We start from the raw sequence: 26673 nt of genomic DNA, 5'->3' as shown, positions 1-26673 counted from the left end.
TAGTTTGCGTATGGAGTTTCTGGGTTTAGTGAGTTGTGTGAACCTGACCCACTGGCTGTCATCATAGTTAAAACAGTTAAAAGGAGCTTACTGAGCAGAGATGCCCGTGGGGGGAGGGGAGGAAATGGAGGGTGCCATCTTGACTTTTTTGACTTCCTCACATAGAGCTCGAAGCTAATGGAGGAACGGGAGACAATGAGTGAAAGCTACGAGGTGTACGGGTTGTACGGATGTAAATTGTTTCCTCTGGATTCATTCTAACAATGGCTTTAGAAACACTGACCTCTAGATCGGGTGTCTCCAAACCTGGCAACTTGAAGACTGGTGGACTTCAGTTCCCACAATTCCTCAGCCAGTCATGCTGGCTAGGGAATTCTGGGAGTTGAAGTCCACCAGTCTTCGAGTTCCTCAGCGTGGCTGGCTGAGGAATTCTGGGAGCTGAAGTCCACCAGTCCTCAAGTTCCTCAGCGTGGCTGGCTGAGGAATTCTGGGAGTTGAAGTCCACCAGTCCTCGAGTTCCTCAGCGTGGCTGGCTGAGGAATTCTGGGAGTTGAAGTCCACCAGTCTTCGAGTTCTTCAGCGTGGCTGGCTGAGGAATTCTGGGAGCTGAAGTCCACCAGTCCTCGAGTTCCTCAGCGTGGCTGGCTGAGGAATTCTGGGAGTTGAAGTCCACCAGTCGAGTTCCTCAGCGTGGCTGGCTGAGGAATTCTGGGAATTGAAGTCCACCAGTCTTCGAGTTCCTCAGCGTGGCTGGCTGAGGAATTCTGGGAGTTGAAGTCCACCAGTCCTCGAGTTCCTCAGCGTGGCTGGCTGAGGAATTCTGGGAGTTGAAGTCCACCAGTCCTCGAGTTCCTCAGCGTGGCTGGCTGAGGAATTCTGGGAGTTGAAGTCTACCAGTCCTCGAGTTCCTCAGCGTGGCTGGCTGAGGAATTCTGGGAGTTGAAGTCCACCAGTCCTCGAGTTCCTCAGTGTGGCTGGCTGAGGAACTCTGGGAGTTGAGGTCCAGTAGTCTTCAAGTTGCCCAGTGTGGAGACCCCTGCACTAGACCAATATTTCTTAAATGCAGACTTCAACTCCCAGAATTCCCCAGCCAGTCTGCCCATTATGGTCCTAGTTCGAGATGGTCACAAAACAGATCGTCCATGTGACTGACCTGATTTTACATCCTTTTTGCAATGGTCATTAAGCAAATGCCACAGTTAAGCAAGTATTGTTCACTATGGAGCATTTTGCCCTAAGCCAGAAGTAAGATACCTGTGTTTGTCAAAAATGTCATAAAACACAGTGAAATGATTACGGCACATCACAAACAGCTGTAAATGCAGGATGGTTGCCAAATGCAGTGCATGGTCCTCAATGGAACCGCATCTACATGGAGGGAAGTGTGTAGCGGGGTGCCCCAGGGCTCTGTTCTGGGCCCAGTGCTCTTCAACATCTTCATCGACGATTTGAATGAAGGGATAGATGGGGAACTCATCAAATTTGCAGACGACACCAAGCTGGCAGGAATAGCCAACACTCCAGAAGACAGGCTTAAGATACAGGAGAATCTGGACAGACTTGAACACTGGGCACTATCTAACAAAATGAAATTCAATTGTGAAAAAAGTAAGGTTCTGCATTTAGGCAGGAAAAACCAAACGCACAGGAATAGTATAGGGGGTACCTTGCTCGATAGTAGTAACTGTGAGAGGGATCTCGGAGTCCTGGTGGACAATCCCTTAAATAGGAGCCAGCCGTGTGCTGCAGCTGCCAAAAAGGCCAACACAGTGCTAGGCTGCATTAACGGAGGGATAGAATCAAGATCAGGTGAGGTGTTACTACCACTTTACAATCCCTTGGTAAGGCCACACCTGGAATACAGCATCCAGTTTTGGTCACCACGATGTAAAAAAGATGTTGAGACTCTAGAAAGAGTGCAGAGAAGAGCAACGAAAATGATTAGGGGACTGGAGGCTAAAACATACAAGGAACGGCTGCTGGAATTGGGTATGTGTAGTTTAATGAAGAGAAGGATGAGGGGAGCCATGACAGCAGTCTTCCAATATCAAAGGGGCTGCCCCAAAGAAGAGAGAGTCAAGCTATCCTCCAAAGCGCCTGAAGGCAGGACAAGAAGCAACGGATAGAAACTAGTCAAGGAGAGAAGCAACCTAGAACTAAGGAGAAACTTCCTGACAGTTAGAACAATTAACCAGTGGAACAACTTGCCACCAGAAGTTGTGGGTGCTCCATCACTGGAGGTTCTTATGTAGAGATCGGGCAACCATTTGTCTGAAATGGTACAGGGATTCCTGCCTGAGCAGGGGGTTGGACTAGATGACCTCCAAGGTCCCTTCCAACTTATTATTATTATTATTATTATTATTATTATTATTATTATTATTATTATTATTATTATTATTATTATTATTATTATTATTCCAACTTGCGCCCACGTGACCAGAGGGGCAGCCATTGGAACTGTCGCTAAGAAACAGGTCACGAGGACTACCTCTTTTTATACTTCTGAACGGGTATAAAATCCATTCTTCATAAACCTCATTGGGGAAAAGGTGCAAACCACACCTTTGTTAAATGACAAGATATACAAGTCTATCTGCTGTTGAAATTGGTCAGCCATGGTTTATGGCTTCTTTCTCCCCCCCCCTCCTGTTTTAGACCACCTGAACAAGTGAGTTTTCTTGGCAGCTATTTTTTTTGAATGTGGTTTGCCATTGCTTCCTTCCTAGGGCTGAGAGCGATTGACTGGCCCAAGATCACCCGGTTGGCTGTGTGCCACCGATGTGACTCTATAACTCTGCTCTCCCAGTTCTTAGCCTGATAATTTACCACTTTTTACTGGTAAGAGTGCGTCTGAAACCAACAATCGGAGTTTGCGTAGTAAACTACGGCTTAGAGGAAAACGTGAGAATTTGGCAACCAAGGAGGAGGAGGAGGAGGAGAACTCTGGAACTTCTGAAATGGTATAGGGCAGGGGTAGGCAACCTTGGCTCTTTTATGACTCGTGGACTTCAACTCCCAGAATTCCTGAGCCAGCATAGCTGGCTCAGGAATTCTGGGAGTTGAAGTCCACGAGTCATAAAAGAGCCGAGGTTGCCTACCCCTGGTATAGGGTTTCCTGCCTTAGCAGGGGGTTGGACTAGATGACCTCCAAGGTCCCTTCCAACTTATTATTATTATTATTATTATTCTCCGTTGTAAAAGTTGCCTCGAAGGAAGCAAAAGAAGAGAAACGCGACCGCAGTCCCGGGTTCGCCTCTCTAAAACCCGTTCGTTCAGCTCCTCGCTTAACCCGGGCACCCTATGGCGCGGCCGAAGCGGAGGGAACGGCCACGTTCCGACGACCCGCGGAAACCGCCCCCCCCGAGTTCCCCAACCCCGCTTTAGCTTGGCCCCGCCATCCCGGGAAGCCACGGCTGTCAAGAAGGGACTAAGGTAGGGAGAAAGCCACCCCGCCCGCTCCCCGCCCTGAGCGTTCTGGAACGTGTGAAGCCACAATGAGCGGAGGGGAAGCCCTCTGAGCACGTGCAGAGCGCTTGAACCGTCCCGAGCCTCCCCTGCTGCCGGCGCTCGGGGCTCTTCCGGCCAATGGTAACCAGCCCAGCCTCTCCCGCGCCCCGGCAGCCAGCGCCTCCTCGCCAGGCGGAGAGCCCGGAGCTCGGCCGAGCGGGTGAGTGGCCGGGGCCGCTTCTCCTCCTCTCCGCTCGCTCGCTCGCTCTCCTCTTCCGGCTTTCGCCTTTTCTCCTTAGCCAGGCCGGCTTCCTCCTTGCCCTTTGTTCCTCTGCCCCGAAAGGGTCTCCCGATGCGGGCTGGGCAGCCTTGCGGGCAAAGGGAGCGGGGGGGGGGACTGGAAAGAGAAGCTTTGAGCAAGCGGGCGAGCCCCGAGGCCGTGGAACATGGGCCCTGGGGCTAAGAGCCCGGGGGTGCTAGCGGCGGACAAAGAAGGCGGCGGCAGGGGAGGAAGAGGAAGGGCAAGGCCGGGCGGGGCGGGGGGGGGGAGGAAAAGGGAAGCCGGAGGCAGAGTTGAGCAGAGCCCCCCCCCCGCCTCACCGCTTCTCTCTTTCGTGGTGGGGAGGGGGCAGTTGGGGGGGGGTCTGCCGGTGGTCCCAAGTTGGGGAGCCGAGGAGGGTTCGGTCCCAAAGAGGGAAACAGTTCGTAGACCGGCGTGGTTGGCCGCAACAGGTTCCCTCTGCCCGGGACGGCCCTTTGCAGCTGCTTCCAGTGCATTTTAATAATAATAATAATAATAATAATAATAATAATAATAATAATAATAATAATAATAATAATAATAATAATAATAATAATAATAATAATAATAATAATAATAATAATAATAATAATAAAAGTTGGAAGGGACCTTAGAGGTCATCTAGTCCAACCCCCTGCTCAGGCAGGAAACCCTATACCATTTCAGACAAATGGCTGTCCAGTCTCTTCTTAAAAACTTCCAGTGTTGGAGCATTCACCACTTCTGGAGGCAGGTTGTTCCACTGGTTAGTTGTTCTAACTGTCAGGAAGTTTCTCCTTAGTTCTAGGTTGCTTATCACAGCACCGACTCAACCGCCCTAGGCTAAGAGTGGCATTCCTCACCGAGGACTAGCTCCTTAAGCGTCCAGTCCTCCGCGAAAGCCCCTGCTGGTTTGTTTTAGCAGCAGGCAGGCAGGCAGGCAGGAGGAGGAGGACCCCCATCCCGAAAGGAAGGGATGGGTAGAAGCCACGTGTGTGTGTTTGTGTGTGTGTGTGTGTGTGCCAGAGGGCAGCTCTGCCCCACGACAGAGAGGGCACCGGGTGGGCTGGCATGGAGGCAAGAGAGGGATGAATCTGTTCAGGGGAGCCCTTAAAGTGGGGGGGGGGAAGCAGTGGAGAAGAAGCCATCTTGGGACACGCACAGCCACTTTCTGGCTGTGCCCACTTTTCTCGAAGTTTATTTATTTATTTATTTATTTATTTTAATCCCATTTATATCCCGCCTTTCTCCGAAGACTCAGGGCGGCTTACAATCTAAGAAGCACAAATCAATGTGCTTAGCAATAGCCTTCATTCTGTGTATATGCCTGCTTAGTAGGGCTTTCAGGGCCCCCCCCCCAAGCGGCATTATTACAAAGTCAGCTTATTGCCCCCAACAGGAAAGAGCCTCGCGCAAAAAAAAAAAAAAAAAGCGGACGGGGGGGGGCAAAAAAACGATCTTAACACTTGCTCGTCGAGGGATCCGGCGCAGCGCCTTGGCGGTAGTAAGCATCTTTCCCTTGCCAAAGGGAGTAACTGCAACCTGCTCACTGCCGGGTGGGATGGATGCTTAACCCGTTAGGGCAGGGGGTAGGCAAACCTCGGCTCTTTTATGACTCGTGGACTTCAACTCCCAGAATTCCTGAGTCAGCTCTGCTGACTCAGGAATTCTGGGAGTTGAAGTCCACGAGTCATAAAAGAGCCGAGGTTTGCCTACCCCCTGCGTTAGGGACAAAGCGCCGGCTTTACGCAGGGAGTAGTGTCTGGCCTCCCCGTTGTGTTCGTCTTCCCGGCTCCACTGGGAAGCAGCTGCTGCACAATTATTAAAAAAAACCCCCCATTTTACAGAAAGCCCTTTATTGCAGCCGGGGGGGGGGTGGGGGGGTCTGAGAGCGGGGAGACTAGAAAGAGTGGGGTTGGCACCAAGCGGCAAACAAAGGTCTGTCGGTTAACTCTGGCCTTTTTCCATCCAACCTCGGGGTGGAAACGATCTCGGCTTGTTTTTGACTTGTTTTCTAAACTTTGCCACGAAAACAAAAAAACAAAACGCAAAAGGCGGCTTCGCCTCCTTTTGGGAGGCGATGTTTCACTTTTAACGTTTAGCTTTGGGGCTTTCAATTGAATGAATTGCTTTACGTTTGTTTTCACTTTTGTATTGTATGGTTTTCGTTGCCCTGTAAACCGCCCCGAGTCCTATGGGGGAATAGGGCGGTATAGAAGTCAAACGAAATAAATAAATACAATAAATAAGTTGGCCTTTAAAAAAAAAAATAAAGAGTTAGGAAGGATTTTAAGGAAGGCGAACCGGGGAAGCAAAAGACGGAGGAGGAAAAAAAGAAAAAGAAAAAAAAGCCCCCCCCCTGGGAAAGGAAACATTATTTTATTTATTTTATTATATTTGTATACCGCCCTTCTCCCGAAGGACTCAGGGCGGTGAACAGGGCATATATAAAAGTACAAATACAAAAATTAAAAAGAATTAAATAGTAGCCCAACTAAAACAATCAATAATAATATAAAAATCCCCATTAAACCCCCCCCCCAAGCTAGGTCCCTAGCAGCCTCTCTCTCTCCCCCCCCCCCCGCCCCATCCCTTAAAGAGGCAGTTTCCCTTGGCGTGAGAAACTCCGCCTTCTGTTTCCCGGCGTGCCTTGCAGGGAATAGGAAAGAAGGAAGGAAGGAAACTCCCGAGGTGGGAGGGGAAAAAAAGTAAGTACAGCGTCCAGAATTCAGTGAAGAGATTTTAAGACAGGGGGGGGAGAGGGAAGGCGGGAAGGGAAGGCCGCTGAAGAAGCCTTGGAATGGGGGGGGGGACCCACAAACAAAGGGTTACAGAGGACGTGAGGCTGGAAAACGAGAGAGTGTTTACATCTGTCATCATTCCAGAGATTGGTGTAGGATAGTTCCCATAGATAAATAGATAGATGATAGATAGATAGATAGATAGATAGATAGATAGATAGATAGATAGATAGATAGCTTTTTTTGTAAAAGAAAAAGGTGCCAGAACTCACACATGTCATACAACTCGCCTTGCCTACCCTACAAGGTTCCATCCAAAAAAGGTGCCGGAACTCCATTCTGAGCGTTCTATGAGAAAAAAAGCCCTAGATAGATAGATAGATAGATAGATAGATAGATAGATAGATAGATAGATAGATAGATAGATAGATAGATAGATAGATAGATAGATAGATAGCTTTTTTTGTAAAAGAAAAAGGTGCCAGAACTCACACATGTCATACAACTCGCCTTGCCTACCCTACAAGGTTCCATCCAAAAAAGGTGCCGGAACTCCATTCTGAGCGTTCTATGAGAAAAAAAGCCCTAGATAGATAGATAGATAGATAGATAGATAGATAGATAGATAGATAGATAGATAGATAGGTGGGTGGGTGGGTGGGTGGGTGGGTGGGTGGGTGGATAGATAGATAGATAGATAGATAGATAGATAGATAGATAGATAGATAGATAGATAGATAGATAGATAGATAGATAGATGATAGATAGATAGATAGATAGATAATAGATGATAGATAGATAGATAGATAGATAGATAGATAGATAGATAGATAGATAGATAGATAGATAGATAGATAGATAGATAGATGGCTTTTTTGTCATAGAACGCTCAGAACAGAGTTCCGGCACCTTTTTGGGATGCAACCTTGTAGGGTAGGCAAGGCAGGTTGTATGACATGTGTGAGTTCCGGCACCTTTTTCTTTTACAAAAAAAGCACTGGATAGATAGATAGATAGATAGATAGATAGATAGATAGATAGATAGATAGATAGATAGGGGGGCTGCGATGGAGCAGTTTTCCCCATGAATTTTGACTTCAGGCACCTCATTTCCTCCTGTCGTTTAAACCGGCGTTAATTGCCCCGTTCTTTCCATATTATCTGCTTACGAAGTTGAAGCCATCTGTTTTCCACCGCTATTAAAGGGAAATGGGCTCTTCAGTCTGATTAGCACAATGGGCTTTGGCGCTGCCTTTTGTTTCGATTTATTACCTCTCCCGGGTTTAAAAAGTTGCTGGGTTGTATAAATTACCAAGCTTTGAAACACCACCGTCAGTTCCTCCAGATAGACTTTCCAGATTAAAAAAAAAAAAGACTCCCACAAATTTCGGTGGAGGCACAGAGCATGCCAGTAGGTGGGTGGAAGTTGGCTTTTTAGCAAACTTGCGAAGAGTTAAGCTGGAACTCGAACACTTTCCCATCCTTTTGTATAACAGAATTGAAATAAGAGACCCTAGTTCATCTGCGTACTAAGCCATCGTTTGATTAACCAAGGTCCAGTAAGCCAAAAGAGAAGCTGTACTTTATAAGCTACTGTACATTGAACGGTCCATACTTCGTGTTCAAGCCAAAACCACTCACATTTTAGCTTGGGCCAATGAGAAATCTCAGGTATTCTGAGATTAAAAATGGTTGGTGCACAGAAATGTTTTTTTTTTGATCCAGAAACCCGATAGGATAATGATTATATATTCTAGTTAATAAGCGGGAGTTTAACTACAGTTTTCCCAGTTCACCTGAGCTGGGAGATTCTTGGCCAAGTAAAACATGATATTTTGCAGATCCATATGAAAAGAAGAGAAGGGCCAGGTCTTTTTAGTCTGACACAGAGACCAAAATAAGTAGGAAATGCACTGTTGGAGAAGAGGCTCTGTTCGTGCAGAGAAGTAAGCAATTTGTGATGTTGAGGCGCTGGCCCAGGGTCTGGATGGGGCCACCTTGGACAATTAAGAGATTCACGTGACAAGGTGCTTCTCTGTATCTCCTTCCCTCCTGATCCAGCCCGTAGAAGCCTGGGTCTGGGCGCGCTGTCCCCTTTCTGACCAGCGATAGTTTTCTGTGTTTTTTATGGGAGAGCAGTCAGATAATGTGAGCCGTAAGTTGTGGACTGAAGTTGTAGTGTCCGGGTGCTGGGTCGTGACCAGAGATAAAAATGGAGTTGAGGTATTAGGTAAAGGTTCCCCCGCACACGCGTGCTAGTCGTTTCCGACTCTAGGGGCCGGTGCTCATCTCCGTTTCAAAGCCGAAGAGCCGGCGCTTGTCCGAGGACGTCTCCGTGGTCATGTGGCCAGCATGACTAGATGCCAAAGGCGCACAAAATGCTGTTACCTTCCCACCGGAGTGGTCCCTATTTTTCTACTTGCATTTTTACGTGCTTTTGAACTGCTAGGTTGGCAGAAGCTGGGACGAGTAACAGGCGCTCACTCTGCTACGCGGCACTCGGGATTCGACCCGCCAAACTGCCAACCTTCAGATCGACAAGCTCAGCGTCCTAACCCACTGAGCCACTGCGTCCCTTTTTGAGGCATTAAATATCTCCAAAAATCGTGCTTGCCCTTTTCTCTCTGGAAGTCTCTGCTTTCTCCTTGTCTCGTTTATTTACTACTTAACGTTGCTGCCTCTTTTTATGTCTTCTCCTACGACTTATTGCATTTGGGGCTCTTTCCCTTTTTCTTTTCTCCTCTGCTCCAGCTCTTCTGAAAAGCCGCGGCTGATTCCCAAAGAGAGGAGACTTCTCGACCCCCCCGCAGCCATGCCCTCCAATAAGGACGCCTCTGGCTGCCTCGGCTCACCGCCAGGTTTGATCTGCTTGCCGCCCATCTCCGAGGACCTCCAGCTGGTGTGGACCCAGGCGGCCCAGACTAGCGACCTTGACGGTAACCAGCACCTGCTGCAGACTTTCAGCTACTTCCCCTATCCCAGCCTTTCTGACCTGGCTTTGCTCTGCCTGCGTCACGGCCTGCACATGGAGAAGGTGAAGGCTTGGTTCATGGCGCAGCGGCTGCGCTGCGGCATCAGCTGGAGCGCCGAGGAGATCGAAGAGACGCGGGCTCGCCTCATCTACCACCAGGACCAACTTCACTTTAGTTGCCTGCTGGCTGGCAGCGAGGGCAACTACTGGCCCCAAATGTGCAAAAGCCCTTCGTACCACCAGCTGGCTCCCCACTCTCTGCACTACTCCAGTAAATATCCAGAGAACCAGCAACCTCTAGTAACCTCCTTAAATCACTGTAGTACGGCTCAAGGAACAAAAGAACTCGGGACGGTCACTCAGGACATTTGGAAACTGCAGGAAAATGACTCGTCCCACTATAAGAAACCTCAGGAAAATTTTGAACATTCAGGGATTGTTGTGAATTTCCAAAATGCCAAAGAGACAGTCTCCGGTGCTTATCCGCCCATCACAACCATGGGCTTGGATTATAATCTCCAGGATTCCCACACGATGGCCTGGAGCTTCCCCGCAGCCTCCCAACCGCCAGCCGAGTCCATCGCGCCTGCGGTTAATGGTGGGCACCACCCGATGATTCTCCCACTGGGTTCTTCGGTTAAAGTTGCCCCATCCTCCTCTAAAGTTGCAGCCGGCGTTGCGGACCGTCAGAACCATCAGCCCTCTGTTAGTGACCAGCAGACTCCTTTGCCAGAGGTTTTACGGAAGCCTAGGCGGAAGACGAAGGAACAGCTGGATCTGTTAAAGTCCTTCTTCCTTCATCGGCAGTGGGCCAGGCGAGAGGACTATCACCAGTTGGAGAAGGTAACCGGGCTGCCGCGAGCGGAGATCATCCAGTGGTTTGGAGACACACGCTACGCCCTGAAACATGGTCAGCTGAAATGGTTCCGGGACAATGCAGGGCAGAGTCCAGAGCCTGCTTCCTCGGGACCTCCTCCGCAGCCGTGCGCCAATCCTCCGGACGCAAGCCCCCTGGAGCGGTATTGGGCCGCCCACCCACAGCTGCAGGAGAGTGACTTGCCGACGCTCTGCCATAAATCGGGAATGAGTACCGAGCAAGTGTTGGAGTGGTTTCGCTCGCACTTGCCGGCGCCCTGCGAGGTCGAGGTGTGTCTGGGGGAAGACGACGAGGTGGACGAGGAGGTGGCAGCGGCCATGATAAAGGCGGAAGATGAAGACTATGATGAGGATGAGGATGTGGAAGACGAGGAAGAAGAAGACTGAAGGACTTTTTTGGGTGGATGCTGGAGGTTTTGGACTTCTCCAACGAGCAGGTGGAAGGATCGGTGAGAGAGAGCAGTGAATCCCGGGAGCCAGGCTTCTGCTCCAGCCATTTCCTGCTGTTAGCCGGGACCCACGTCACTCATGTTCTAGAATGTTTTTTTTTTCCCTTTGAGCCTCTGAATTTTAAAAACAAAAATAGTTTTGTTTCCATTCATTGTTTACCAAGGCAGAATCACCGTGGGTATAAAGGTGGGGTTTCCAACGCTTTAGATGCGAGTGGCCATAATCTGAATCCCTTCGGCAAATCTGCTGGGTCTCGAAACGATTTATTTGATAAAGCTTCAATCGGTTGATTGCATTTTTCAGTTTCGTATTGTTTCCTCGAGAGTTTTTCCTCAATCATTACAAGTTTGTTGTCTAGGTCACTAAACCCCGAAGCCCAACAATTGCCTGATTTTGTTACCTTTTCTAAGGCTTGGAATACAAATATTTTTCATTGATGCTTGGCTGTCCCTGTCTTGATTCTGTTTGTTCCGATTCATTTATTTATTTTTATTCAAGTTTAAAAATTGGATTGTTCGTTAGCAGTTGCAGAGATATGGCAACGCCACTCTTTTCAAAATCCTATGAAAGTCATACATAAGATTTGACTGGTCAAAGCTCACACACCCAACTAAATTTCATTTTCCTGAGTAATCAAACAGTTAAAGTAATTGTTTGCTTGCAGGGCTTATGTTTTGTTTTATAAGCCAGTTCTTTGAAATCGAAGAAAAGTAGAAGACAGACTTAAGGCTAACTTTCCTGTTTTCATGCCTTCAAAATATGTCGGGACTAAAAAAAAAAATGTTAGTTTTTAGACTGGTACCTAAGATGGTGATTGTAGATATCATGTTCAAATGGATATTTTGTCATTTATTTCCATTTTCAATCTCTTTTTTTAAAAAAATTTTTGGCATGACTTCTAATATCTGGTCTTTATCATGTGACTTTCATATCATTTTGCTTAGTTGTACTGTTTTCTTTGTCCCGTTAGTGCCTTGATTCACCAGTTTCCCCCATCATCCAGTTTTTCCATTTGGGTCATATATCTCGGTCTGTACTAGTTGGTTGATGTAGTGAATTGAATGCCAGTTAGAGATAGCGTAAGATAAAAAGAGTGGCCTCTTGCAAAAGAACTGCAAACGCTCCTAAATGCTTGGTTTCTTCATTTGTCAAACTGTCATTATCCCCAGACTGACGGGAAAATAAACCCATACCTTCTGAGAATAGCTTTTGAGATTATTTTGAAAGAAAAGAGGAATTTGGAAGTTTGTGAAAGTATTGAGAGGTAGGAGACTAGACAGAGACTAACCATTTGTACTTTGAAAAGAATCTATTTATTAAATATCATTTTCATTTTTTTTAAAAGTAGAATCTCTACAGAAATAGCCTCTGCCTCTCCAGGCAAGAGAATTTAAAAGTACTGAAAGAAGCTAATCAACCTGAGATAAAGAGAAAATGGTACATAGATTATAATACTGTACTTAGTGAAATGTTCAAAGGCTGTAACTTGTCCAGGATAGAACTGAGCAGAATAATAATTTGATTTGTGGACTGGTTACTTAATAAATTGAATGAGTTAATAGATGATTCTGTTCAGTAAATTATATCTTGTCTTTTCCCTCTTTCTAAGGATAGTCTTTTTTAAGGTGTATCTGTTTCATTTCAATCTGGGAAACAATGTTGGTTGCAAATACAATAATCATATATTATGTGCAACCTGAATCAAATTGTTTGAATATTTCAACTGGGAAGTACACAAAGGATTTTAGCTCAGAGAACATACAACATAATGCATTTTCTTCTTAGCAAATCTAGTCACACAGTAAGATGGGAGCTAGGACTCGCAGGTTACTTAACAGGCTATATCTGACAGTTAAAACACTATGTATCAATAATACTACTGCAGAGTTCACCAGCTAGTTTTAGCCATTTTCCTCAAAGATTTATAGGAATTTATTTTAAAATTATGTCACATATGCTAAGTGCCATAAATATACTTTGCCTTGTATAATAATTTTTATTTATTTACTACGATGCATATACCAGTTGGCTTCAAGCAACGGTGAATGGCTTATTTCAAGTCACAAAAAATATTCAAATAGAATTTTAATCAAAACAATGTCTCCTAATGGCATCACTCAATTATTAATGGATTGTTTTTTAATCAGGCTCAAATATCCAAAGAATTTATGCTGCAGGAAATCTGCACAGAAGAGTCTGCCTTGCATCTGACATTAGGATGATGTTTAAGAGAAGAGCTGCTTTGGTCATCCCCATTATTGCTGATGGATTTGGCTGATGGATGAATACCTGGGGAAAAGTGCAATTAACTAGTTGCATGGAGCCAGTCTTCTCACTTTAGTATTGTATTAAATTCTGATCACCATTTAGTTTGCTCAGCAAAATTATATTCTAATTTCCGATAATGGTAAGTAATGAATTTCTAACATACTACAAATTCAATTTAACAGAAAACACGGGAAATGAGAAAAAATTGGGACTTTGTTCCTTTGGATGCTACCATTAAGACTACTAGCATGTAAAGCTGGGACTTAAAACAAATTCTGATGCTAAAACAAATTTATTTTAGCAGCCAAATTTTCAAATATCATTGCATCTTACTGGCAAGGATGGCGAAAACTAGAGTTGGAGTGGGGGCATAGAGGACAGCCATAATTTCACCTGGATATGGATTACATTCATCGTCTTTCACAAAGCTGTGTGATGTAACATATGAAAGGGTGAGAATGAAGAATCCAGGTAGGTCTCACTTACCTGCGGGGAAAGGATGGTGTAGAGTGAGGTGTGAATCCCAGCTACGAAGGACAGGAAAAAGAAAAGCAATTGAAATGGATGAGGCTTTTCTTAGCACTAACTACCTGTCTACAATCTGACTTTTACCTGGAGGGGGTGCAGTCTTTCAGCATTGTGTTGGCCAGGCACAGAAGCACCTGTTGGATCTGTAAAACAAAAGCAATAGGAAACTGAACAAGAGGGCAAGTTCTATGGGAATTGAAGGGCTATCTTAACACCTTAGTCAGTTTTGGCACTTTTGCACTTCGTGCTAAGCCTCAGTTTGTCTAACCATTCTAGAATACATAATGTCAGGGTTAAAATTGCACAATATACTTTGGACAGGCTGGTGATGTCACAGGGCTTTCCTAGGAAAAAAGGAGAGTAGGACAAAGTTTTAAAAGTTACTTAAAAGAAAATAAGAGTATAGCTGATGTGATTATTCCTTGTGTATGGTTCCCCTTCTGTTACTTTACGCAGTACTGTTCAGTGACAACTTTTTTGGGGGGGTCACTCAAGCCAACTCCAATGCTTTGGGATTCTCCTGTAGCTACTGGGCCTTAGATGTTAACGATTTGTAAATAACACCGGTTATTTACAAATGGTTATAACCCAAGTTCATGCAAGAAGCTAGACTGCAACCGAAAGTAGTGCATTTACCGCACGAAAACAATACGGCATAAACATATATTAGCCAAAGAGGAACTCTTTCCTCACCAGGAAAGATGCTGAGGTTGAAGTATGGAGTCTCCTGTGGCTGCCCAGGGTTGTTAGCACTCCGACTTAATCTCGCCATCGGAGTTTGAAGACTGAATAAGTTGAAACTGGGCGTATGAGAAGTGGAAGGAGAGGCCCTAAAAAGGAGGAAGGAAAGAAGAGCGACAGAAGTCCTGATTATTGTGGGAGACAACGCTAAATGTTTTAACCGACACTGTATAACTATATGTAAGCAGCACTATCATCAAGGCCCCCCCCCACTCCCCTGCTTTTCTGACTCACCTATAGAATAAGCTCTGCGTGGAGGCTGAAGACGGAGTGGCTGCCAAATAGAGCGTAAAGTGAATACATGAAGTGAATGGTGGAGAGCACGCGGAAAGGTGATAGGAAGTTTAAGGATAGCCATGTGGGGAAAGGGTATCTTAAGGTGAGTAGATCAAACAGAAATCATTCACGACAAGAGGAGGAATCTGGTTTCACAACAAATTCTGTTCCAAATAATAAGCTGTGAAAAAGGATGCCTGTCTGTAGAAATCATACCCTGCCTGGAAGATTCTTGGATTTTATTTCCTTTGGCTCTGTGTCGCCCAGAATCTAAATATGGCAGAAATTTACTGTTTGTTGACAGTTTACACTTCTTACCATTCGCAGAGACCGCCGGGGTCAGTCTGGGGGCTCTCGTGGCATGCTGAATAAAGGGGAGAAAGGTTTAAAGGGAGTTTTTCATTTATTTTATCTCATTTGTATAGTGACTCGGAGCAGCGTTCAACCAAGCTAAGAACTATGTAAAAATCATGACAAACATATTAAGAACTATGAAAAACAAAGCCCATATGGAAATACACTTTAACAGATGAAGGGGTGTTTTAAGGGAGCAAAAGTACTAAAAGGGCAACAATTAAAATATTCAGAAACGCCTTAGAGCTAACATTATTAATTGTTCCTAGTTGCAGATAAACCAGTTTGGGGCGTTCAGGATTCCCCAGTGAAACCTCCTTTTTAACCAAATTACTGCTAAGGAAACAGTGGTTCTGGCCACGCCACGTAGAGCGAAGCAGAACTAAGAGTCCAGAATGTTTTGTGTCCAAAGACAGCTTTTCATTTGGGCAGATGGTATCGGTGGAATTTCATGCTCGAAACTACTTCAGATAACCGCAGGGAACAAAAGCAGTCTGTCCGTTGTTTCCCTTTCCTGGGAAAAGAAAAGCAGTGGCAGAAACTAACCTGCCAGCTTGGTAGGTGGCTGACTCTGGAAGACATGGAATCCACGGAAGATGAGCGGCTGCGAAAGAGGCAACGAGGAGCTGTCACTACAACAACTGAAAGCTAATCTGCAATCGGATGCACGGTACACTTAGGTGGATTTTTAAGTGTATAATAATCAGATTTTGCTGCAAGGGAGCTGGACTGAAGGGACCATAGTCGCAGCAAGAAGATTCTAAGACAGACACGTCAAACACAAGGCCTGGGGGCCGGATCCGACCCGCGAAGTGGTTTCATGTGGCCCACGAAGCCATCCTGGAAACAGTGAGGGAACGGCCCCCACTGCCTTGGCCCTGGCCCAGAGACCCTCAGATCTGTCCCACTCCTGCCCAGGCCCCCATAGGCACCCTTGATGCCAACGATGTAGAGCTGGCCACGCCCACCCAGTAGGCCACACGCACTCTAGCCATGCCCACCCAGTAGGCCACGCCCACCCAGTAGGCCATGCCCACCCGGACCCCTGAGGGCAACCGCAATGCTGATGCGGCCATCAATGAAATTGACTTTGACACCCCTGTTCTAAGATATGGAATGAAGTGCTGACACTCCATTCCATATCTTAGATAGAATATGCATATTCTAAGTCGCTGAACAGTCAGCCACTTGTCTGAAAATAGTATAGGGCAATGATGGCCAACCTTTTAGAGACCAAGTGCCCAAACTGCAACCCAAAACCACTTACGTATTGTCGGGTGCTGGGTGGGTGTGGCCCATTGGGTGGCGTGGCCCATTGGGTGGCGTGGCCCATTTTGTGGGTGTGGCCCATTGGGTTGCGTGGCCCATTGGGTGGGTGTGGCCCATTGGGTGGCATGGCCCATTTTGTGGGTGTGGCCCATTGGGTGGCGTGGCCCATTGGGTGGGTGTGGCCCATTGGGTGGCGTGGCCCATTGGGTGGGTGTGGCCCATTGGGTGGCATGGCCCATTGGGTGGGTGTGACTGGTGTAATGGCAGACTGGGTGGGACTAAAAAGTTCAATCAATTCCAACTTTCCGAGATCTTTTTTTTCCCCGCGAGAAGTTGAAATTGATTGATTGAACCTTTGTTTTTTGCGCACGGCGGCGGAGGCCTAAAGCTAAAAGGTTTTGTAAAACCCAGCTGAAGGCCCAGGACTGGGGCGACAGCGCGCGTGCCCACAGAGAGGGGGGCTCTGCATGCCACCTGCCACAGGTTTGCCACCACGGGTATAGGGTCTCTTGCTTGAGCACGGGGTTGGACTAGAAGGCCTCCAAGGTCCCTTCCAGCTCTCTTGTATTCTGTATGCTGATTTTTCAAAGAAAACACTGCTTCTTCTCTTCAAATCTGAGCAAGTTACTAAACTTTACGCAATCTTTCAGGATCTGGAGCACATTTAGAATAGTGGCTGTCATGGGAGACTTAGCCAAAATACCCTTTGCCAGAAAACAAACTTATCTCTTTGGGATATTTTCACCATCCAACTGGGATTTCTGTGTGGACCCAAGCTACCTCTGTAAAAGGTATACGAGAATGTAGCATTTTTGCTAGCTTTTTGTTTTTTTACAAAAACTGTCCAAGGAGTTTTTGATAAAAACTATTAATAGTGTAAATCACCCCTAGCTTAGGAAAAAAAAACCACACGTTTACCTGACTACCTCACTGGAGCGCTGGAAAATTGGTTGCGGTGTAACTGCAAAGTATGAGATAAGTTATAGTCATAGTTAACTCTGCTAGACATAATGTTGGGCTGAGATATGAAGAAATCTTATACTTGGATATATCTGTCCATAACCTACATTGCCCTCAGAGATCCATTCCCTATATTTCTGTCCATGCAAATATGTAAAGGTAAAGGTTCCCCCGCACATGCGTGCTAGTCGTTTCCGACTCTCGGGGCCGGTGCTCATCTCCGTTTCAAAGCCGAAGAGCCGGCACTTGTCCGAGGACGTCTCCGTGGTCATGTGGCCGCCATGACTAGACGCCGAAAGCGCACGAAACGTTGTTACCTTCCCACCGTAGTGGTCCCTATTGTTCTACTTGCATTTTTACGTGCTTTCGAACTGCTAGGTTGGCAGAAGCTGGGATGAGTGACAGGCGCTCGCTCTGTTACGCGGCACTCGGGATTCGACCCGCCAAACTGCCGACCTTCTGATCGACAAGCTCAGCGTCCTCACCCACTGAGCCACCGCGTCCCTGCAAATTTACCTGCAAATATCTACACGTACACAAAATATTACCCTGAACCCAGTGAAGTGATTCAAGACCCTTAATCTCTCTTACCTGTCTGTGATGGAGGGGTGATGGCAACCGGCCTTGGGGTGCTGTTTTGGCATCAAATCAAAATGAGTTTGATTAGTTAGGACAACTCTTTCCCCACCCAGCCACCCCCTTTTTCTTCGTCCTGTGTTTTCAGTGCTGGCCTATGGCTCAAGACCAAGCTCCCTCATTTCTGCCATGAAGATCTCTTATCGTACTGCCTCTACTTCATGGGCTGCCGATCCTGATTAATGTTTCCAAGGGGCCGAACAGACATACTGACCTGCTGCCTTGGTGGTGTCTGGGAAAAGCCTGTTGGGAGAAGAGGGTTAGGGTTTGGGGTTAGCAGCTGGGACCCTAAGGTACAAAAGTTTTTGATTTGCTCTCTCCTTCCCGGCAAAGCAGAAGAGCAGAAGTCATTGCTGCCAGCAGAGGGTGACAAGAAACCAAATAAGGGAAAATACTGTTTCCAACAAACTACTTACCTTCAGGTTGAAGTATTTCTTCTTCAGTTCCCTGTTTTCCTTCTGTACAGCCTCTAGTTCTCTACGTATGGAAGTGGCAGGCAGGAGAAACAGAAAGCGGGGTGATAATAATAGGCCTTGATGCTTTAGAGCCCACGAGAGAACACTTCAGCAGTGATGAGAATAAAGGTAGGAGGGACGCGCAAGCTATTTGTTTCACTTCACGAATTATCAGCATGCTTTAACATTTAATGGCTGATATCAGAAGACAGCAGTAGCCTGGAGTCTTCTTTAGAAAAGCATATAATCTTATTTGCTTGCCACAGTTTTTAATCTCCCTCAAAAATAAAACAAGTATTTCTTCCCTCCCCTCCCCCTGCCCCGCAACACCAATTAGGACAACCGAAGGCTGTTTCCGACCTACTCAATAACTTTCTTCTGAGGAAGAGGAGAGAGAGGAAAGAATAGCTTTGTGGATATGTGAACGGGAAAAAAAGTTTTAAGTATTTTATGTAAACAGCCCAGAGTGGGAGGTTGACCTAAGAAGTCACCATGGACCTTTGAACAACTGGTAATGTTATTAACTGAGAGACAATATGAAACTGAGATCTTGTAAAGTTAATCATATTAACTTTACTAATCCCTACAGATAAAACTAACAGGCTGTAGTCACAAAGTATGCCACGCAGGTAAATGAAAGACCTAGCGACTGTATTTGCACAACCTGTTAACCTTACTTTGAATCTTAGTCAGGTTCTCTTTCTGGCTTACGGTACTGTATGAAGCAGCTTATTTGGGTAATGTACAGCGTGTTCGGTGTATTATATGACCCCAGAAATAGGATAATTCAATATTCATGCTGGGTGGTGCAAAACGCATTTATACTGTTTTCCTCTGTTATATGAACACAACCTGCGTATCTCACTTTTCCTGGATAGTTAGTTTATGGAGAGCTTGTTGGAGTGCTCCTTCAGCTTTTGAAGCATTATTTTTATAGAAAGAGACCAGCAGATCCATCTGGCTCTTCTGGAATGTCCATACCTAGAAAAAAGACCAGAAGGCATGAGGGAAGTGGATTTCAAGGAAATTCAGCATCTGATCTGAGGTCTCCAACTCATTTAGAGATACGTATAGGAAACAGCAGTCTAGGTACATCAATCAGAGTAGGAGACATCTCTTCTATACGGCTGGTACCAGACCAGTCCCTACAAATCACAGTAGCCTTTGTCATTCTGAATGTTATTCAAATATAACTCCCACAAGTTTCCACTAAGATGGTCAATAGCAATGGCTGATGGGAAGACTGGTCCATCAACATCTTTCTTGGATTGGAAGGCCCTGCTTACTGTCATTCGTGTCTTGGTCTCCTCTTTTTTAGATTGCCACAATGTTGCTAAGAGTTGACAATCATCATTTGATGACAGGCAATCATTGTGCTGTATCTAGAGCAGACATGTCAAACACAAGGCCCAGGGGCCGGATCCGGCCCGCGAAGTGGTTTCATGTGGCCCACGAAGCCACCTTGGAAACAGTGAGGGAACGGCCCCCACTGCCTTGGCCCTGGCCCAGAGACCCTCCTTCTGCCAGAGACCCTCAGATCTGTCCCACTCCTGCCCAGGGCCCCATAGGCAGCCTTGATGAGAACGATGTAGAGCTGGCCACGCCCACCCAGCAGGCCATATGCACTCTAGCCACGCCCACCCAGTAGGCCACGCCCACCCTGGCCACACCCACCCGGCCCCCTTGAGGGCAACCGCAATGCTGATGCGGCCCTCGATGAAATTGAGTTTGACACCCCTGATCTAGAGCTACCCTCGCAGACCCTCTAGAAACTTCAGCTGAGAACTAACTTGGTCACCGGCTTCCTTCTGGTTACAGCTCAACTTTCTGGTTACAACACAATTTTTCTGGTTTTAAAGCCCTATGGGTCCTGTTATCTATGGGATCCCCTTCTCCAAGTGGCAGTAAGACTGTGGGCTCTTTCTGGATCTCATTTTCAGAAACCCAGAGATGAATCCTTGCAGCTGACTTCCTTTTTTTCTGGAGCACCATTTCTCCCAGGATCAGATTGGCTCCCACCCTTTTGTTGGGGGAAGCCTTGGAAAAAAATGTGTAATTATAGTCACCCTCTTGATAGGGATTGTATGTTGTTAATTTGGTTCCTTGGCAATACTGATGGTTTGTTTGCTTATTTATTACTGTTCTTTATGGTGTTTGCATTATTTTATAAGATGTTTGAATTAGAATTGGCACAGAACTGGCAGTAATGCACAGTGTCTATATAAAGGGCCCATATGGGCTGGAATGGAATGGGAGGGCGGGGCAAAGGCAAGGGACAAGGGGCAAAGTCCAGAGTCCAAAGGGTTGACTTTATTTGGTCAAGTGTGATTAGACACACAAGGAATTTGTTTCCAGTTGAAAGAGAGGTTATTCTCCAAAAAAACAAAAGACCTTGCTTTTCCAAAAAGTGCTGTGAGAGGGTGAGGTGCATGAGAGAACTTAACAATAGCCTGCATGTGGAACCCTAATTTTGGTGCCAGATTTTTTTTTAATATTCATGGTTTTAATAGGTATATTTATGATGTTGTCTTATATTACTGATGTTGTTTTAATTGCTGGTTGGGAGCCGCCCGGAGTTTGATGTAACATGGGTGGGTGTATAAATATTTTAAATTAAATAATGACCACAGAGTCTCCAGCCCTGGAACTGAGTAGCTGAATAGAAGGACTAATCATTTAATAGCACTTTATATATTTACTTTAATATTCCATCCAGTCAGGGGCGTGATCTGTGTTCTTTGCTTGCAAGGCATATATTAGATAGAGCAAACAGTTCAGACTTTGTGTCCCTAAAGCTGTAAATGAACAAGATGATATGAACATTATCCAAAAGGTGAGCTGAATGATAGCAAGGAATCTCACAACAGCTTAAAGTCTAACCAATTTATTATAGTATAAATTGTCTCAGATTACATTTCCTGGCTTTCCTTCTCAGCTACCCCCCAGAACTGTTTCTAAACCATGAGAAATTAAGAATTAACTTTTAGAATTAAAGAGGACCTCTAGGGGGGAAATAATCAATACTGTACAGAACTGCCTATTTGAATATCTGGCATGTGTATCATTTTCGCTTGAGAGTTTGTTCGACAACTACATGCCTGATTTTTTTTTTAAAAAGTATCTTATCAGAAATAAGTACTGTAACAACTGGTTACAGCTGAATCAGCGCATTAGGAAAACGTGCCATAACCCTCAAATCCCTTAAACACGAGAACAATAGAAACGCAGCAATTAAAATATTTATCCATCAGGATTTCTTAATCTTTTCTTGGGACTAAACCCCCCCCCCTTCTCTCACTTTTTTCCCCAACTTTTGGAATCCCCTCCCATGTGGTTGGTGCTCACTTGTGTGTTATATTGCAGGGTTTTTTAACAGCAGATGGAGCCCTTTATTTTTCCCAGGGCATAAACAGTTTAAAGGAAGGGCCGTTTTATCACTGGTGTAATTAATTGTATAACACTGCCATTCTTTTATTTTTTTTGTAAACTGTACTAGGAGATTTCTATTTTAAGATGTGATGTATAAAGCGAGGCTTTTCAACCTTTTCACCCATTGTACCACTTTTAGGATATGGCAACATCTGAGTACCACCAGTCGCCTAGCGAGGGGTCAAAAACTCGATGACAAAAAAAAGAAGGAAAAAAGTGATGAAGTACAGGTAGTCCTCAACTTACAACAGTTCGCTTAGTGACTGTTCAAAGTTACAATGGCACCGAAAAAAGGGCCCCCCGAACCACAGCCGAGCAAGACGCCTGCCTGCCCGCCCGGTGGTGCTCTTCCACCTGTCCGAGGTCTTCATTGGCAGCGGGGATGGGGTGGGGGGGTGCCAAGGTATCACAGGTGGTACCCGTACCACTGGTTGAAAAGCCCTGGTATAAAGCATTCACGTGAATGAATGAAAATAATGCGATGTTATCTAAACCAGTATCTGCACATGTGTGTGCGCATCATTCTCGGGACTGAACTTCTGATGTTCTCTGAGTTTGCTTTTCTTCTCGCAGATCATGTTGCTGAGATGGCAAGGAGACTTATGTGATTACATGGAAAGTACATGGATTGCTGTTCTCAACCACCCTTGCTTTCTTTTAACCCCCTTGAGGCCAAACTTACATTATGAAAATCATTATCTTTCACTCTAGCATTTAAAGCAGGGGTGTCAAACTCAATTTCATTGAGGGCCACATCAGCATTGTGGTTGCCCTCGGGGGGCCGGGTGGGTATGGCCAGGGTGGGCGTGGCCTACTGGGTGGGCGCGGCTAGAGTGCGTATGGCCTACTGGGTGGGCATGGCCAGCTCTACATCGTTGGCATCAAGGGTGCCTATGGGGGCCTGGGCAGGAGTGGGACAGATCTGGGGGTCTCTGGCAGAAGGAGGGTCTCTGGGCCAGGGCCAAGGCAGCGGGGACCATTCCCTCACTGTTTCCAGTATGGCTTCAAGGGCCACATGAAACCACTTCGCAGGCCAGATCTGGCCACCGGGCCTTGTGTTTGACATGTCTGATTTAAAGCGTGTATTGAGCAAACATAAAAAGGAAGGGTGATGTGTCTTTTATCCAACTGCAAGATACCGGATTATCTTTTACCAGAAGCTCCTGTGAGGAATATTGAACACAAGGGAGCAGTTTTGCCCATTTTCTTGATCTAATGAAGAATCGTTTTAAACTTTGTTAAGTTCAATACAATTGTAAGAAAATAAATTAAAAACAGTTATTGAATGGATGTGCTCAGTGGGTTAGGACGCTGAGCTTGTCGATCAGAAGGTCGGCAGTTTGGCGGGTCGAATCCCGAGTGCCGCGTAGCAGAGTGAGCGCCTGTTACTCGTCCCAGCTTCTGCCAACCTAGCAGTTTGAAAGCACGTAAAAATGCGAGTAGAAAAATAGGGACCACTACGGTGGGAAGGTAACAGCGTTCCGTGCGCCTTTGGTGTCTAGTCATGCCGGCCACATGACCACGGAGACATCCTCGGACAAGCGCTGGCTCTTTGGCTTTGAAACGGAGATGAGCACCGGCCCCTAGAGTCGGAAATGACTAGCACGCATGTGCGGGGGAACTTTTACCTTTACCTTTAGAATTAAATACAGATCCATTCCCGTCTTTAAAGGTTCCTCCCCCACTCTTCATTTGAGGGCTAGGCTATCTAGTTTAAGAGATGGGATTAGGATAAGGATTCTCATGTATTGCTGACTCTGCTGAAACCTCTTCTGATGATTAACTAGCTTGTCACAATATTTATCTGGCTCTTTTATCTAGATTTATTATTGTAATTAATTAGCTTTCTTGGCAAACGGGGACCACTATTACTACAGAATTAACCTTTCCCCAGATTGGTTATTAACCAGTCCTCTAGTGGACCTTGGATCATTCATCCGTTGTGTAATAGCTATTAAAAATGGAATAAAATATCTCTTAATTTTAGGGGAAATGTTGTAGTTCATTCATCTTTTCTACAGGGGTAGACATGCCTCCCAACACTTTAAGTGGGTCAGAATAACTTCGGTATTGCATACCTGTTCTGGTCACTGTTCCTCTTTTTAGCAACTAAAATCTAGGAGAGAATAGCCCGAAACGGTTTCTTACCTGAGAGATATGAGCAATATAGCTGAGCGCTGTTTCGACAGGGTTTTTGAAAAACTTCTTTTCTTCTTGTTTCATCTGAAGGCCAGAAAAGCAGGCAAAGGGTAGATAAGGGTTCAATTCTTTATAACGTAAAAGGCCAAGCAAATTGAATTTTTCAGAGTTTATTTCATTGGTTGTATATCTGAAATATCACCTTTCCAATATCATTTCACCAGTTGAATTTATGTCTATCCAGCTACTCTGTCATTCTGAATTCTTGTGCATATGATTTTGATTTTTTACAGTTTTTATGTCATTATATTTTCTCCTGCTTTTCTTCCAAGGAGTTGAAGGTAATATACCGGTATGAAGAATACCACTTTTGGATCATTGAAAAACAGCAAGAAAAATATTCCGAAATAAGCAATTTTAAAAAAAATCATTTTTCTTCTCTCACCTAACTTTACACCTAACTTAAATAGATTCCGTGTAATTGAGTACACAACATTGACAGGCAGTATTTGAATACTTTTCTCCATAATATAATTGGGATACGTAATTGCCAGGTAGCTGAAATTATTTTTATAAATTAAAAGTACATAATAAATCATTCTCAATTTTTCAGTAAATGTCTTTTGTTTGGTTTTTTATAAATTAATATTTATCCACTTTCTACTAATCTCAGAGCTCTATTAAACCCGTTGTTTAACACTCCAGTTAAATCCTGCTCACTATTTGGTTTTCTTGCTTCTTATAATTTAAATATTTGACACATTCACCCAATAGATTGGGGTACAAAGTCTGAGTTCAGAGACAACAAAAAAGAAAGAAAGAAAGAAATAAATCTTCCTTATAGAAACCAGAACTTACATTATCTTTTAGAGACAAATATTTGCAGCTTGTTCCACAAGAAGGGCATTTATCTAACAAGATTAAAATGTAAAATTGTTAATATGACACTGAAATATTTCATATATAATAATAATGCATGAAATGGCAAAATGGATGTTTTTTTCCTAAAATTAGCAAGTCAATTTTTGTTTAGATTCTCTTTATAAGGATTTTGGCTGATCTCTAAATGTGAAGGAGGGTTGGGGTTGGGTGGCACTTTGACAGGAAACCACCCCAAATCTCAGAGTTGTAGATCAATTTAGAATGTGGCAAAAACATCTGTACTGTTGCCAAGGAAATGACACAGAAGTGCCCAAGAGGTCATCATTGTAATTTCTTTGACTTTTACAGTACTCCTTTTGTGCTGGATGGCGTACACACACAAAAAAAGCCTGTAAAATACAAAAATCCATTTCATACCTGTACCAGCACATTTTTGGCAAAAGATGTGTCCACAGCTAGTAACTGAGAAGTCAGATTTCTCTTGGCTGAAGCACTGATTGCAATGAAACCAATCCATGTTGAAAGGCAGAAAGGCTAGGTAGATTTTTCTCAGCTTCTGTTGTGAGTAAGGATGCGTCAAGACTGTTTTCTAAAAAGAATTGGAATTGAATTGGAATTTTTGCAGAGAACAGAAAAAAAAATGGTCATGATGTACGCTTTTGAGGATTAGAATTAAAAATAAAGGATTTTAGAGAAAATATAAACAATGCTGTAACCATAGGGCAAGAGGTTTTTTCTATTTATACCTCAGCAAAAGAAAATTGAAACTGACTTTTTATTTCTGCATTTTGGTCTTTGCTCTTCTTTCTTTCTTTTTATTCTAAATATATATTAGTTAGTTCTGTATTTAAAATTGGAATTTTATAAAAAAAAAGAATTGGATGGAAAAGGAGAATGGAAAGGTGACAGAAATTAAAAATTTTTATTATTTTTTTATTAACTGAATTTATATACCGCCCTATTCCCGAAGGACTCAGGGCGGTTCACAGGGCAAGTTAAAAACAATGCAAAAAGAGAGAATAAAATAGAATTAAATTAATACAAGCCCACAAAATTAAAATAACGTTAAAATTGAAATTTAAAATTAATTTAATTTAAAATCCCTCAGTCCAGGCCAGACAATTCAAACAACCAGGTTTTTAAGTCCCGGCGAAACGAGCGAAGGTCAGGGGCAGTCCAAAGTTCCATCCGATGAGGGTCTGGTGGAGAAGCTATAAGCAACGGAAGGATTCATTTGTATCAAAGATTGTGGTAAGTGTTGCTAAATTGATTAAATGTTGACTATGTTAGTTTCTTTACCCTTTCTTTACCCACATATCCTTTCTTTAAAAGATGGTGAAAAAGACAGAAAGTAGCACATCATGGATCACCATCATCACCTGGCCTTACATGGACTGAAAAAGGATGATCGCAATTATATTAGGCCAATCGATCCAACTACTTCCCAACTGCATACTCACTATTAATGACTATTCATCGAGTTCAATAAATAACAAATAACAGAAATAAAATGTTATTCCATCAAAATGATGTGGGGTTCAGAAAAGTGAAAAGGAAAAAGAAAATGAGAGGGGGAAAAAAATTAAGTATGAAGGGAGGCAATCTTATTCCATTTCTTGGCATGGATCCATGGGGTTCAGGATGCACCCATAATAGCAGGGAGGGAGAGAATGGAGGTACAGATGTTAAGATGAATTGCCATATATCAAAGCTATGGCAGCATATTTATGGTTTCCTAACACCAACATGTCCTAGGCAGTAGCATATGTCACTTTTATGGCGAAATCCTGTTTTCTTCCCCAACTCTCTTTCTTTCAGTGGCTCTGGATTTCTCCCATTTTATTATTTTTTTGTCTTCCTTTACCGCCAGTTCTGGCTGGAGGTTGATGACCATCAGTGATCTTCATTCTTTCAACATTGCTGTACAAAACAAAAACATTATATTTTTGCCAAAGCGGGTACTTGGAT

At 44.7% G+C, this 26673-nt stretch overlaps 2 protein-coding genes across 2 annotated transcripts; one reads left to right on the top strand and one right to left on the bottom strand.

Annotated features, from left to right (window-relative positions):
* Nucleotides 1-6403: 6403 nt before the first annotated feature.
* On the top strand, nucleotides 6404-11491 carry LOC308676763 (homeobox and leucine zipper protein Homez-like). The gene is made up of 2 exons (XM_081342784.1): nucleotides 6404-6438; nucleotides 9223-11491. The coding sequence occupies exon 2, from the start codon at nucleotides 9284-9286 to the stop codon at nucleotides 10703-10705; it is 1422 nt and encodes a 473-aa protein (XP_081198910.1). The 5' UTR covers nucleotides 6404-6438; nucleotides 9223-9283; the 3' UTR covers nucleotides 10706-11491.
* A 1864-nt stretch (nucleotides 11492-13355) lies between these two features.
* On the bottom strand, nucleotides 13356-25222 carry LOC308676460 (E3 ubiquitin-protein ligase RNF212B-like; the record flags this gene model as incomplete). The annotated part of the gene is made up of 14 exons (XM_081342274.1): nucleotides 13356-13464; nucleotides 13649-13707; nucleotides 13877-13908; nucleotides 14258-14394; nucleotides 14900-14945; nucleotides 15482-15588; nucleotides 17123-17165; nucleotides 17756-17798; nucleotides 18011-18043; nucleotides 18217-18277; nucleotides 19121-19236; nucleotides 23833-23907; nucleotides 24682-24734; nucleotides 25123-25222. 14 exons carry the CDS (start codon nucleotides 25220-25222, stop codon nucleotides 13356-13358), a joined length of 1014 nt encoding a protein of 337 aa, XP_081198400.1.
* Nucleotides 25223-26673: the final 1451 nt, after the last annotated feature.

The sequence above is a fragment of the Vipera berus genome, assembly GCF_964194415.1.
Source record: "Vipera berus genome assembly, chromosome: W".
NCBI lineage: Eukaryota > Metazoa > Chordata > Lepidosauria > Squamata > Viperidae > Vipera > Vipera berus.
The sequence above is the reverse complement of the archived record's forward strand: the minus strand, read 5'-3'. Positions and strand labels throughout refer to the sequence as shown.

What these genes read in the sequence shown, in the direction of transcription:
- LOC308676763 (XM_081342784.1), top strand. Translation starts at nt 9,284, where the DNA reads ATGCCCTCCAATAAGGACGCCTCTGGCTGCCTCGGCTCACCGCCAGGT.